Consider the following 14,360-nt stretch of genomic DNA (forward strand, 5'->3'; position numbering starts at 1 on the left):
GCCTACTGGAGAGGCCCAGAAAATATGCTTAGAAAAAAACACTCTCAAACAAACAAAAACACCCCGAGAAACCTTCAGACAAGGTTAAGCAAGGTTTAGAAGAGAACAGAACAGAGCTGTGATGGGTGAGAAGACCAGGCTGAAAAGGGTGGGAAGGACGGCCTTTCTGGAGAGCTGAGACCTGAAGGAGGAGAAGCAAGCAGTCAGTCACATGCAGGCCAAGCTTCCCAAAGCGGAAGGGCAGGAGCAGAGGTGCCGTATCACGCGAGGTCACAGCAGGCAAGGCCAAGACTACGGCGGGCCCTGAGGGCCATGGGAGAGAGACGGATTTTATTCTAAGTGCAGCACGAAGGGCTTTCTGTTGGGAGTGGCAGTTTGTTTTCTTGTCTGCGAGACGTCATTCTACTTCCTCTATAGAGAATGGATTGGAAAAAGGCATGACTGCAAGCAGGAGGCCTTTGCTGTCTTCTAGGCGAAAGGAAGGTGGTTCTGGTAGGAACCACTGTCTCGGTGGCAATAATGCCGAGAGAGAGGAGGAGGATCTGGCGTCTATTCTGGGGTTACACCTATGGATTTGCACAGGGTGAAAGTGACAATGAAGAAAGAACCCTGCTCGGTGTTATTATTACCACCCATGAAGGAACCAATCTGCCAAGGCAGGAATGTCAACAGACCTGCCAACGGCTGAAGGAACTCGAGATGCCCAGCTGGAGAACAGGTAATAGGGGCTGGAAAAATGCTGCCATCGCCAAACCGCGTGCCCTGGAGCAGAGCTGTCCCAGTTCTGCACCCCGGATCCCCCGCCCTGGCTCTGGGCTTCAGGCAAGCCATTTCTCTTCTCTGGGCCTCAGTTTCCTCATCTTTACAATAGATACCTGCTTCAAAGGGTTACTGTCAGAAACAAGATGACGTATTTAATATAGCGTCTAGCACATAGTTAGCCCTAGAAGTGCCATTTAAAAAGAAGTCTGAAAAGCCTGCATGTAACTGAGGACCAGGACTGACAGACTTTGTACACGACATCACGGAGCCCCAACGAGTGTGAGTTATTGAGTGTGAAGTATAAGCAAGAGCAAGCAGTGGCCTTCACTCTCATCAGACAGCACACAGCCCAGAATGGGATAAGAAGTGGTCAGGGATGCTATGAAGAGTTTCTGCTACAGGTGGCACTAACTTCTCATTAAAGCCCATTCTCACCAAGATTAAACACGCCAAGACCAAGGAAGAGCACACGGGCAAATCCATGCCTTTCCATTTCCTTCCGAAGGTGCTGGAGTAAGCTGGGGAAGGACCAGGAGTCAAAGCCCCTGGCTCTAATCTTGAGTGTCACCACGCCTTGGCCAGCCACCAATTTCCCTCGGGAATGCTATGGGGCCAACACCGCCCCTGGAGAGCACACGAGTTGTGGAGAGTCGAATGAGATGATATAACAGGTAAGTCAAAGCATGAGGAAACCTCTAAAACACTATATGCAATGTGAAAGAAATAGTTTTAACATCTCTCCGTCACCCAATGTGCTGCTCTGTACTTCCCTGGGGACCTTCAGAATTAGACTTGAGTGAGGGCGAGAGAAAGAGAATACAGTTGGGGGAAGAGGGTGGTTTTAAAGTTCCTGTGAAGGGGAAAATCACGGCCAGCACACCCTGGCAGTCCCTAAGAGGAACCATAGGTTGTTCTGGCCCAACACAGCGTTTCCTTCCATCACTGGGGCAGACTGGTACTTCTTCAGCTGAGCACCACGTGACGTTCTCTTGAAAGCAGAGTCCCTGTTGTACAAAAGGCACCTACCTACAACCGGCACAAGAAGATGCTCACACAGTGAGACACGGGAAGGAGACAAGCTAAGAGACTACAGGTTCTCATCTGCCAGCTCCAGCTTTCTGGGGAACACTCTTGAACGGAACGCAAGACCGTAAGCTCCACCGCCCATGTGGTGACATGTTCGTAAGAGGGCTGTGTGCATGAGGCCGCTCCAAAACATGTGGGTTTAAAATGTAACGGGCTTACTCTCCTGGCACTATGCTTTTGGTTAACTGTCAGGGTAGCCTGTGGGATGCTGGGTCAGAGGAAAGACCTGGCCGCCAAGGGTTACTCTTTGAGGCCCTGCAATCTTGGTCAAGGCAGGAGGAAGTAACCTGTCCTAACACGAGCATCCTGAGGACTTGTGGGGTTTTCACAGTTCCACCCTCTAAGATCTATGCAGAAATCACACACTGCAGAAGCAAAAGAGGCAGAAAGGTGCTGTCACCAAGCGTTGAAAGCTGTGGCCACGGAAAACAGAGCTCAGCCCTTACAGGAACTCAGAGGCTTCACAGCTGTTTCCTGGGACCCAGGGGCCCAGACTCATCAAGAGGCTTGTTCTAAAGCTGCCTCAGGAAGGCCTCGGGGCCCCTGACCACACCTGAAAGACTTCTCAGGGTTAGAAAGCAGAGGGGCCTGTGCACTTGTTTCAGTCTAGCCCAGCAGCCTGCCCCAAGTCATAGCAATACAATCTTTCTGCTTCCCACTTCAGCGCTCTACACTCCTCTTACTGCCTGGGAGGAGAGGTCAGATCCTGCCATTCTTCTCTTTTAAGACCCTCATTCATTCACTCACCAAATATTTACTGAATGCCTACTTCAGACCAGGTGCTTGTTCAATGGCTTCCTTTCACACTGAATAAAATCCAGAGCCCTCTCTCTCTAACCTATCTCTTTAACAAGCCTCCCGTGCACACTGAAGTCTTCGGTTCTTTCAATCTGCCAAGCGGATTCCTATCACAAGGCCATTCCACTCACTGTCCCCCAACCCCGGCCTGTGACACACACCGCCAGCTCCTTCCATCATCTGCTTCAGTCCAAATACCCGCTCTTGGAGAAGCCTTCCCTGACCACCTCTCCGGACAGCACCATATCACACAACTTCCTTCACAGCGTTTACTGCTATCTGAAATCTTAATTATGTATTCCTTTAATGGGCTTCTCCTTGACTAGATTAGAAGCTCTTTGAGGACAGGGGCTATGTCCACCCTGTTCACTCTCCATAAAGGGGCATAGTAAATTCTTAACAAATATCTGTTGAACACACAGACAAAGGAGTTCTCGGAAGTCCAGTTCCAGGGCATCTCAAAACCTGTTCCCTGTTACCTAAACCATGCCAAGTGCTCTTGTATGCCACCAGACAGCAGCTGACGATGTTTTATCTGATGACCACAGCATTTAGGGAGCACTCTTCAACTGGGAGGATCTCAAGAAGTTAGAATTAAGTAGCTGTTAAACCGGATTATAGATAGCCAATCTCCAGTCACTGCCAAGGAGCTGAGCGGCAATACCACCGTAAGGACGGCGGCTATGGGCACAGCCGTGTGAACAGCCTCCCCGGTCCACAGCAACCTGGCCGGGTGTTACTCCGCTGAGAGGAGCCTCACAGCAGTCTGGCCTGACTCAGCCCCTCTTCTGAGAATGTCCGTGGCAGTCTCTTGGTAAATGAATTGACTCAGCACTGTTCCAACTGAATCCAATTCCAGGAAAGGGAGGTGTGGTTTCCTCTATCCTTCAGGAAGACCCCATGGCTTTCAGTGTAAAAGACAGCTTGTGGTAGGTGACTCCAGTCAGACCCCCAATGTCCAACTCCTTCCATGCCATCTAACAACCAGACAAAGATGGCCCCTCAGGACACTAGAGGAGTCACATGCGGGGAAGACAGACTCCCTCACCCTGCTCACTTCAGGTCACCAACCTTTCCTACCGCTGCTGCTGCGGCCTTATACAGCTGGAGGATTCCAGTGCCCAGCCCGGTGGTCCTGTTTGTTTCCCCCCTCAGAGGCCGCCCACGGTCACCTCATTTGGGAGGACTTCTTTGGCCAATTTCACTGCCAGACACCTCAGGGGACACCCTGCTCGCCAAAAGGGAGACGATCCGTCACTCCCAAATCCTGCACTTCCCGAATCTGACTCTCTTGCCTCACTGGCCCCTCTGGGGGACCTTCCCCAAACAATCATCACCCTGTCTCCTCCAGAAGGCCACCTGAGTCCATCCCCTGCTCCCCAGCTGTGAATGCTCACTCTGAAACAGATTCCTTCAGGACTTGACCCTCTGAAGCATCTTAGGGGAGTACAGAGCAAGGAATGCAAAATAAACGCTGCTTCCCTTTACCTACCAGAGTCTGGAAGAACTCCCCCTGGCCCAGAGTGCAGCCCCCTCAATCCCTCTTGCATCTTGATTTTCTTCTCCAGTTCCCATTTCATTTATTCCTCTCCCCATGACCATCCAGCCACTGGGGAACTTCTGACCTGAACCCCCATATGTTACCAATACCTGAAAGAGTGGAAGAGAGACAGTCTCCATATGAGACACTCCTAAGGTATGTTTCCCTCACCCAAATAAAAGAGATGTTTCTTCTCTAAGAAGAACATCTCTGAAACCTGATTTCCAGTCTCACTCACTGCATGGGGCTTCCCTCAGTCGACCCTTCCCCTAACACACACCTCCAGGGCTCCCAACTCATCTGTTCTTCACCCAGGATCGCAAGCTTCCACCGACTGCCCTACTCAGAGCTCGCCTCCTAAAACCTAACATCTATCTCCTCAAATAGGGGCCTGGTAATGATGGGGCCATTGCACTTTCAGCTGCTCCAACCAAATCCCTCTGGAATCTGAGAAATCCCTCTCCCCTTCTCACGTATCCTGTGGAGATGCCCTTAATTCCAGCTCCCCCACCGCAAAAGCTGCCATCCCAAGACGCCCCCTTTCTAATCAGCGTAAAAATTTTCTCAGCTAACCCAATCCCCTAAACTTACACGGATCATGCCCTTAAACAACGGGGCATCCTATCACTCACCCCTCAGGATCCCGTTTCCTTCCCTCATTCTTCCTCAGGGGCTTCTCTGAAGTCAGGGCCAAACGGACATCCCCAAAGGCGCCTCCCCCCGCTCAGACACCCAGCATCCAATAAAGGAATTCCATCTCTCTAGGGGCGCCTCCTTGTCCTCTAGGGGACCCCCCGATCTCGTCTAAGGAGCCGCCAGCCCCCGACTCCTCCGGAGTGGCCCTGGGTTCCCCCTCGCCCGCTCCGGCCGTTCTGCAGCGCCGCAGGGCCGGGCCCTTCCTCTCCGCAGGGCCCTCACGCCGCCCGGGGGAGCCTCGGCCTCACCGCGCCGCCCACAGGCCCCTCAGGCCCCCGCCCGTGCTTCCGGCCACCGCCTGCTCCTCCTCCCCGCTCAGGCCGCCCGCGTCGCCGCCGCGGGGCCCAGCGGACAGCGGCCCTGCAGAGGCCCTGGCCCCGCAGCAGGGGCCTGTGCGGGTCTCCGGCCCCCGGCCCAAGCCCATGCCCCCTCGGCCGGCTGGGCCCGGCGCCCCCGCTCACCCGAGCCCGTGGTGGCTGCCATCTTGCGTCGCTGTCGCTCAAAGGCCGGCCCCTTCTTCACCCCCCCACCGTCCCCGGGCTTTTCTGCGCAGGCGCGTGCGCAGGCGCGGACGCCTCTCTGACGCCTGCTCCGCGGGCCGCTCGACCCGTTGCCTGGAAGGTTTTTTTCCCCCTGCCCTTTTAGAGCGAGGAAACATTTGCGTGCGTGAGGGCCCAGCAACCTGCAAGGCCCTCCAGACTCTGGTGCGAGGCAGGTATTGAGGTGCTTGGTGAGAAGGGCAAGGGTGATCAGACTGGGAAGGGTGTGATTAAAAGCCAAGAAAGGTTTAAAAGAGCGCCTGTTGTCATAATCTATAATACAATGTAATCTGAAGAGAAAAAAAAAAAAACAACCCACCAAAACCCCAAAACCTGAATCACTATGCTGTACACCTGAAACTAACACCATATTGTAAGTTAACTATACGTCAATAAAAATAAGCAAATAGATGCAAATTTATAATATTGTTTAAAAGCACTTATCTTGCCCTGGGCTTTTTCCTCTGTGAGGTTTGGGTTAAAGTGAAAAATGAGGGCGAGAGGGGTTAAGATATTTATATAAACTCAGCCCTTAAGTAATTGAGTCAGAATTTGAACCCAGGCCATATGCCTTGCTTCCAAGATCAATCCTTCCAGGTCAGAAGGGGCTTGAAGCAGGGCGGTTAAAGGATTCCGGGGCATATATATATATTACTATATATATATAGGTGGCAGTGAAAACATTTACTAATTCACTCAAATATTTACTAAGCATCTACTATGTGCCAGACACTTTCATAGGTGCTGTAGATGGATATACATCCCTGAAGAAGCAAGCTCCTGCTCTCATGGGCTTACATTTTAGTTGGAGGCAGGAAGCAAGCAAACAAATAGGGAAGAACCTAACTATAATAGGACAGGAAATAAACCAAGGGAGGTGTGGTCAGGCCTCTTATGGAAGTCACATTTCAACAGAGACCTGAACGATGAGAAGCAGATGGTGGGAGTGACATGTGCAAAGGCCCAGGAAACATATATTGGCAAATGTTAAATTCAAGAAGTTGACTCCTCTAGCATAAGTGGTCTGAGAAACCCTTATGTGGATGTGAAGACTGAGGCTGGAAGAGAGGAAAGGTTTGCCTCATGGTGGCACAGCTACACACTGGCAGAGAAAGGACCAGAACTTTCAGTACAAAGGAACAAGGAAGCTGGACACCTGCACCCAAGTCACCTGGTTCTGACAGCAGTGCCTCCTAAGCATCTCTCTACCCCATCCACATCTAGGCTCCCCTTGTCGCCCACGTGGAGGATCCCAGCAGCCTCCATTCTTGCCCCCATGTTCCATTCTCCTTATGATAGCCTGAGTCTGCTCAGTTGCTCAATCGTGTCTGATGGTAGCCAGTCAGGCTCCTCTGTCCATGGAATTCTCCAGGCAAGAATATTGGAGTGGACAGCCATTCCCTTCTCCAGGGGATCTTCCCCACCCAGGGGATGGGTTGCTATTTCTTTCTCCAGGAGATCTTCCTGACCCAGGGATGGAATCCAGATCTCCCGCATTGTGGGCAGACTCTTTACTGTCTGAGCCACCAGGGAAGCCCCTTCCCACTACTGGTCACATGCAGTCATCTTGACATTACACCCTGTATCAAGTGATTCAAATTTACCTTGAAGGGCACACAAAATATTTGCCCTGGACTTTCAGTCACTGTACAATGTTAAATAACAGATGGGAAGCATTTGGGTTCCTAAAGTGGACTCACCTCTGGAGTGAAATGTTCTGGGTTCGAGTTCGCCACTCACTTGGGTGTGTGACTTGAGGCAAGAGACTTGAACCTCTCCTGGCATCAATTTCCCCTTCTGAAAAGGGTGATAAGGATACCAATCTCATGGGATTGCTATGGAGATTAAATGCGCTGATAAACGCTTGGGCACCCAAAGACGAGGGGACATCTACCAAGCTGTCAAATTCAGCTTTTAATCCTCACAGCTCAATGACACGACAGCTCCTAGGAATATCCTCAGTTTAGAGAGGAGGAAACAGACGCAGAGCTAACAGGTGGAGGAATTAGGGTTAGAACAAAAGCCCCCTATTCATGATGCATATGTGTTTACCCGCATAGATTCCTTGGTTCCCGTGGGGAATGTCTGTCAAGCGAAACTGACCATAAAGAGAATTTCTGCACAGTCCGCCTGGCAGAAGGACTAAGTGAAGGGCGACAGCCCGGGGCATGCTGGTTGTTGTAGTCCAGAGGCGCGGCAGAGCCTATTGGGAGTTGTAGTCCTGCGCGTGCTAAAGCGCTCTCGGAGTCACAGCCAGTCCCCAGAGCCGCGTCGCTCTGGCTGCGTTTGAGCTGGTAGCTTCATTTGATTCCGTTGGGAGTCCCGTTTTATCGGATGCGTGGGAAGGTGAAAATGGGTAGTACAGCTAAAGAATTTAGAAAACAGCTTGACACAGTGGAAGGGCTACAGAAGGATTGGCTGCTGCTGTCAGTATTTATTTCCTCGATGACCTTTGCAAAGTTGGCTGTTATCTCCACATTTGTCAGACTTGGAAACTGAGATTCGGTGGAGTAAGATGGCTTCCCCAGGTCAGGCAACAAGAGAAGTAAAATCAGGTTTGGAATCCAGTTCTTTTAACCCTGGGGCGTTCGGTGTTCCCTCTGCGGTGAGGGAGCTGAAGCCTGGGAAGCTTTAAGCAAAATGACGTGGGCAGGTTTGCATTTTAACAAAGTGCAGCCTGGCTGCCTCAAGGAAATTGAATTGGGCTGCAGCAAGACTGGAGGTGAGAGGTTCAGAGAGGAGGTGTACCAGGCCAGTCGTGTCCTTCTGTCCTTCAGAAGCCTGGTTTTGTTTAGGAGGCCGAAGGTTCGGCTTCCAGGTGTGAACCCAAGCCAGTCACAGGCACTGCCATTTCCTCTTGCCAGTGGTTGGTCCAGGGGTGTGCCTATGACCTAGATCTTTCTGACCAGTGAATTGGGGAGAAGGCATGTTTGGAAGTTTCCTCTCATGAAAATAGCTGGGGAGAAAGCCTTTTTTGTCCCCCGCCTTTTTTTCCCGTATAATATGATGTTGTGATGGTTGGAGCTGTGGCACTCATTAAGATACCATGAGGCACAAGCCTGATGCTGAAAAGCCAACACACCAGATTCCAGCACAGAAAAATGGCAAGAGCTAGGTAGGACCTGGATGATGTAGTTGAGCAGTTGAACAAATCTCAGAGCTGCCTACCTATAGGGTTCTTAAGACATGTGATTTGATTTAGGTCATACCTGAATGGTCTAGTGGTTTTCCCTACTTTCTTCAATTTAAGTCTGAATTTGGCAATAAGGAGTTCATGATCTGAGCCACAGTCAGCTCCCAGTCTTGTTTTTGCTGACTATATAGAGCTTCTCCATCTTTGGCTGCAAAGAATATAATCAATATGATTTCAGTATTGACCATCTGGTGATGTCCATGTGTAGAGTCTTCTCTTGTGTTGTTGGAAGAGGGTGTTTGCTATGACCAGTGCGTTCTCTTAGCAAAACTCCATTAGCCTTTGACCTGCTTCGTTTTGTACTCCAAGGCCAAATTTGCCTGTACTCCAGGTAGCTCTCAACTTCCTACTTTTGCATTCCAGACCCCTATAATGAAGAAGACATCTTTTTGGGGTGTTAGTTCTAGAAGGTCTTATTTATTTATTTATTTATTTTTAAAAAATTTTAAAATTAATTATTATTTTTTTACTTTACAATACTGTATTGGTTTTGCCATACATTGACATGAATCTAGAAGGTCTTATAGGTCTTCACAGAACTGTTCAACTTCAGCTTCTTCAGCATTACTGGTCAGGGCATAGACTTGGGTTACTGTGATACTGAATGATTGCCTTGGAAATGAAGAGAGATTATTCTGTTGTTTCTGAGATTGCATCCAAGTACTGCATTTTGGACTCTTTTGTTGACCATGATGGCTACTCCATTTCTTCTAAGGGATTCTTGCCCACAGTAGTAGATATAATGGCCATCTGAGTTAAATTCACCCATTCCGGTCCATTTTAGTTCGCTGATTCCTAAAATGACGATGTTCACTCTTGCTATCTCCTGTTTGACCACTTCCAATTTGCCTTGATTCATGGACCTAACATTCCAGGTTCCTATGCAGTATTGTTCTTTACAGCATTGGATTTTACTTCCATTACCCGTCACATCCACAACTGGGTGTTGTTTTTGCTTTGGCTCCATCTCTTCATTCTTTCTGGAGTTATTTCTCCACTCTTCTCTTCAGGCAGTGATCAAGACCAAGAAAAAGAAATACAGAAAGGCAAAATGGTTGTCTGAGGAGCCTTACAAATAGCTGTGAAAAGAAGAGACGTTAAAGCAAAGGAGAAAATGAAAGATATACACATTTGAATGCAGATTTCCAGAGAATAGCAAGGAGAGAAAAGAAAGCCTTCCTCCATAATCAATGCAAATAGAGGAAATAGAGGAAAACAATAGAATGGGAAAGGCTAGAGATCTCTTCAAGAAAATTAGAGATACCAAGGGAACATTTCATGCAAAGATGGGCTTAATAAAGGACAGAAATGCTATGCACCTAACAAAAGCAGGAGCTATTAGGAAGACGTGAGAATACACAGAAGGCCTATACAAAAAAGATCTTCATGACCCAGATAACCACGATGGTGTGATCACTCACCGAGAGCCAGACATTCTGGAATGTGAAGTCAAGTGGGCCTTAGGAAGTATCACTACAAACAAAGCTAGTGGAGGTGATACCGTCATAACAATCCTTCCCTGGTAGCTCAGCTGGTAAAGAATCCGCCTGCAATGCAGGAGACCCCGGTTCAATCCCTGGGTTCGGAAGATCCCCTGGAGAAGGAAAAGGCTACCCACTTCAGTATTCTGGCCTGGAGAATTCCATGGACCATATAGTCCATGGTGTTGCAAAGAGTCGGACACAACTGAGTGACTTTCACAACGACCCTGTGATGTAGTTACTCACCTTACAGATGAGGAAACTGAAACACAGAAAAGATTAAGTAACCTGTGCAAAGAATCACACTTGTAAGGGGCAGAGCTGGGATTTGAACTCTAGGCTCTTAACTACCACTGTCCTGCCTCCCCATCCCCACCTACCACGCTCTGGCCTCCCCATCTGGCAAAAAAAGAATAGAACACATCCAGAGTAAGAAAATGCAATAGAATAGCCAATCCCACTCAACATATTTTATTTCAGTGATTCTAAGAGGCAAATTTTATATTCAAACATTTCTGAAATCAGGTGCATGGTACAATCAATGATATCTTAGATTCAGTGAAATACAGTAAGAGAAATGCAAATTAAAACCACGTATCAGATTGGCAAAGAACAAAACACTCTATAACACCCTGTGTTGGCAAGGGTGTGAGGAAACTGGCGCTCTCAAAAGTTCTGAGAGTTTAAATGGGCATGGCCTTGGTCAAAGGCAATTTTGGCATGAGCGATCGGAAGGTAACTCACAGACATCCCTAACCCAGCCATTCGATCCCCAGGAATTGACCCCTCAGGTCTACTGGCCCTCATGAGCAAAGACTTAAGTCCTTCAGTGCACACCACAGCAATTTGTATTACCCAAGACTGAAAATGACCTCAAAATTTAACAGGTGATGCGTTATAAAAGAAAGGGCCATCCTGAGGTTGGAATGTTATACAGCTGTAGAAAGGAAGAAGGAAGGAAATATGGAAGTGGTTGATATTACTTCCAAAACATATTGCATGAAATGGGCAGGGTGCAGAACTGTGTATGTAATATTCTTCCCACTGTGTGAAGCCACGCCTCTGTGACTGTGGAAAGGACTTGCAAGTGTCTCATCCAAATGGTGGGCTCTGGGGAGAACTCAGGGCTTGGGGGAGCATGAGTGGGGAGCACTCTGGATCTGGAGTTGGTCCATTTTTCTCTAAAAAGGGCCAGATAGTATTTTAGGTTTTGTGGGTCGTTTGGTCTCTTGACTCTGCTGCTGTATTGAAAAAACGGCCATAGACAATATGCAAATGATGTGTGTGACTGTGTGTCAAAGAAAACTTTATGACTGACGCTGAATTTGAATGTCATTTGTTAGGAAAATATTCTTTATTGCCCCCACTATTTAAAAAAAAAAATGCTCATGGGGACAACAGAAAAACAGGTGGGCCAGATTTAGCCTACTGGCCATAGTCAGCTGACCCCTGTATTGTTCATTACTCTTAAAAAAAAAACCCTATATTTATTTATTTGGCTGTGCTGGGTCTTGGTGGAGAAGGAAATAGCAACCCACTGCAGCATTCTTGCCTGGGAAATTGCACGGAGAGAGGAGCCTGGTGGGCTACAGCCCATGGGGTCGCAGAGAGCCGGGCGTGAGCGAGAGACTGAGCATGCGCGCCGCGTCTTGGTTGAGGCGCGTGGAATCTTCGGTGCAGCATACAGTATCTTTCAGTTGCTGGCATGTGGCATCTAGTTCCCTGGCCAGGGACTGAAGCCAGGCCCCCTGAATTGGTAATGTGGAGTCTTGACCATTGGACCACCAGGAAAGTCCCCTATTACTCTTTACCTTATTCATAGCTTACCTATTACAAAATTATGTTTAAAAGGGTAGCTCCAAATTGTTAGGTTTATTGGAAGGGGGTGAAGTTAATGTTGGGGGCAGACACGGTGCCCAGAACCCCTCTAAAGACAAGTCAGCATAGGGGAATGCATATCATTTCCCAGTGGAGCTGGGAACCTATCGTTGGCGCTGCCACCTGCCCGGGTCCACCACCAGATAGCAGCACACACCCAACTATAGTCAGGCGGTGGTGCCTGCACCAGCCAGGAGGAGGAAATGGTACCCACTCCAGCATTCCTGCCAGCAAAAAGCCATGGACAGAGGAGTCTGGTGGGCTACAGTCCGTGGGATCACTAAGTGTCGGACACGACTGAGCAACTGAGCACCCACCAGCTGGCAAGTTGTGGGCAGACGTTCACCTAGACACCTGTTTTATTTTGCCCATGGTAATGGAGCCAGCGTTTTAAAGCATCTGGATTTTCTGGCTCTTTAATCAATTGATGTGAGTGGTCGTTGCCCTCTGGGGTCTCATGTCTCCGGGGCACCCCACTCCTCGGTGTCAGTGGCTGTTTCTCATCCTGCGACGTTGCTAGTTTCCCATGGAAGACACACTGGAAACCCTGCCTCCCCACCTCCCTGCCTCCACCGGGGCTGCAGGTGTGTGTGAAACCTGCCGGAGCTCAGCGTCAGACCAGGGCTCAGATTCCAGCCCCGCCATCGACCATCTGTGTGATGTTTGATATGTTATTTGACTCTGTGCCTCAGTTTCCTCATCTGCAAAAAAATGGGGCTAAGTGTACGGACCTCTCAGAGCTGCAGGGACCGCCCAAAGGGACTCTCGCTCGGGGCTCTCCGCCTCTGGCCTATGCTAAGTGTGCAGTGGGTATTAGTCAGCATTTCCTGCCCCGTTTCTCAGTGGGAACTTGTTGAAAAACTCCCATCTCACAAATGACCCCAGCTTTTCCAGACGTGACACAAAACATACTTCACTCTGGTTTAGAAAAATACGTTTCCAGTCCTTGGGATTCAGGAGCAGCGAGACCATCTGAGTCTGAGGCCTGGCTGTGTCTTACTAGCTGTGTGGTCTCAGGCAAGCCACTTCACTCTCTGAACTCGGGTGTTTGTTCTTGCTGGCTTCTGGGAGGCTCTAGAAATATACTGCCTGCAGGGCCTGGGAATAGGAAGTAGTTCAGTTCAGTAGCTCAGTCGTGTCCGACTCTTTGCGACCCCATCAACCACAGCATGCCAGGCTTCCCTGTCCATCACCAACTCCTGGAGTTTACCCAAACTCATGTCCATTGAGTCGGTGATGCCATCTAACCATTTCATCCTCTGTCGTCCCCTTCTCCTCCTGCCCTCAATCTTCCCCAGCATCAGGGTCTTTCCCAATGAGTCAGCTCTTTGCATCAGGTGGCCAAAGTACTGGAGTTTCAGCTTCAGCATCCACCCTTCACTGGAAGGAAGGACTCCTTTAGGATCTCCTTTAGGATGGGCTCGTTGGATCTCCTTGCAGTCCAAGGGACTCTCAAGAGTCTTCTCCAACACCACAGTTCAAAAGCATCAATTCTTCAGCGCTCAGGTTTCTTTATAGTCCAACTCTCATATCCATACAAGACTACTGGAAAACAATAGTGTTGACTAGATGGACCTTTGTTGACGAAGTAATGTCTCTGCTTTTTAATATACTGTCTAGGTTGTTCATAACTTTCCTTCCAAGGAGTAAGCGTCTTAATTTCATGGCTGCAGTGACCATCTGCATTGTCTGCACTGCACCATCTGCAGTGATTGGTGCAGGGAATAGGAAAGCAAGCCCTGTAGCCCCAAGGCTGCTTACCTGGCCCTGATTTCGGCTCTCTGCCCCACCCACTCAGTTCAGTTAGGTCGCTCAGTAGTGTCCAACTCTTTGAGACCCCATGAATCGCAGCACGCCAGGCCTCCCTGTCCATCACCAACTTCCGAGTTCACTCAGACTCACGTCCATCGAGTCAGTGACGCCATCCAGCCATCTCATCCTCGGTCGTCCCCTTCTCCTCCTGCCCCCAATCCCTCCCAGCATCAGAGTCTTTTCCAATGAGTCAACTCTTCGCATGAAGTGGCCAAAGTACTGGAGTTTCAGCTTTAGCATCATTCCTTCCAAAGAAATCCCAGGGCTGATCTCCTTCAGAATGGACTGGTTGGATCTCCTTGCAGTCCAAGGGACTCTCAAGAGTCTTCTCCAACACCACAGTTCAAAAGCATCAATTCTTCGGCGCTCAGCCTTCTTCACAGTCCAACTCTCACATCCATACATGACCACTGGAAAAACCATAGCCTTGACTAAACGGACCTTAGTTGGCAAAGTAATGTCTCTGCTTTTGAATATGCTATCTAGGTTGGTCATAACTTTTCTTCCAAGGAGTAAGCGTCTTTTAATTTCATGGCGGCAATCACCATCTGCAGTGATTTTGGAGCCCAAAGAAA

At 49.2% G+C, this 14,360-nt stretch overlaps 1 protein-coding gene across 1 annotated transcript in view; it reads right to left on the reverse strand.

Moving 5' to 3' along the window:
• The window catches only part of UBE2V1 (ubiquitin conjugating enzyme E2 V1), a 29,015-nt gene extending 23,611 nt beyond the window's left edge, over positions 1 to 5,404 (reverse strand). Inside the window, exon 1 of the mRNA XM_068986705.1 lies at positions 5,344 to 5,404. Within this exon, the coding sequence (XP_068842806.1) occupies positions 5,344 to 5,365 (22 nt within the window). The 5' untranslated portion in view covers positions 5,366 to 5,404. The remainder of the gene's footprint in view (positions 1 to 5,343) is intronic.
• Between the last annotated feature and the right edge of the window lie 8,956 nt (positions 5,405 to 14,360).

The sequence above is a fragment of the Capricornis sumatraensis genome, chromosome 15 (assembly GCF_032405125.1).
Source record: "Capricornis sumatraensis isolate serow.1 chromosome 15, serow.2, whole genome shotgun sequence".
Lineage (NCBI taxonomy): Eukaryota > Metazoa > Chordata > Mammalia > Artiodactyla > Bovidae > Capricornis > Capricornis sumatraensis.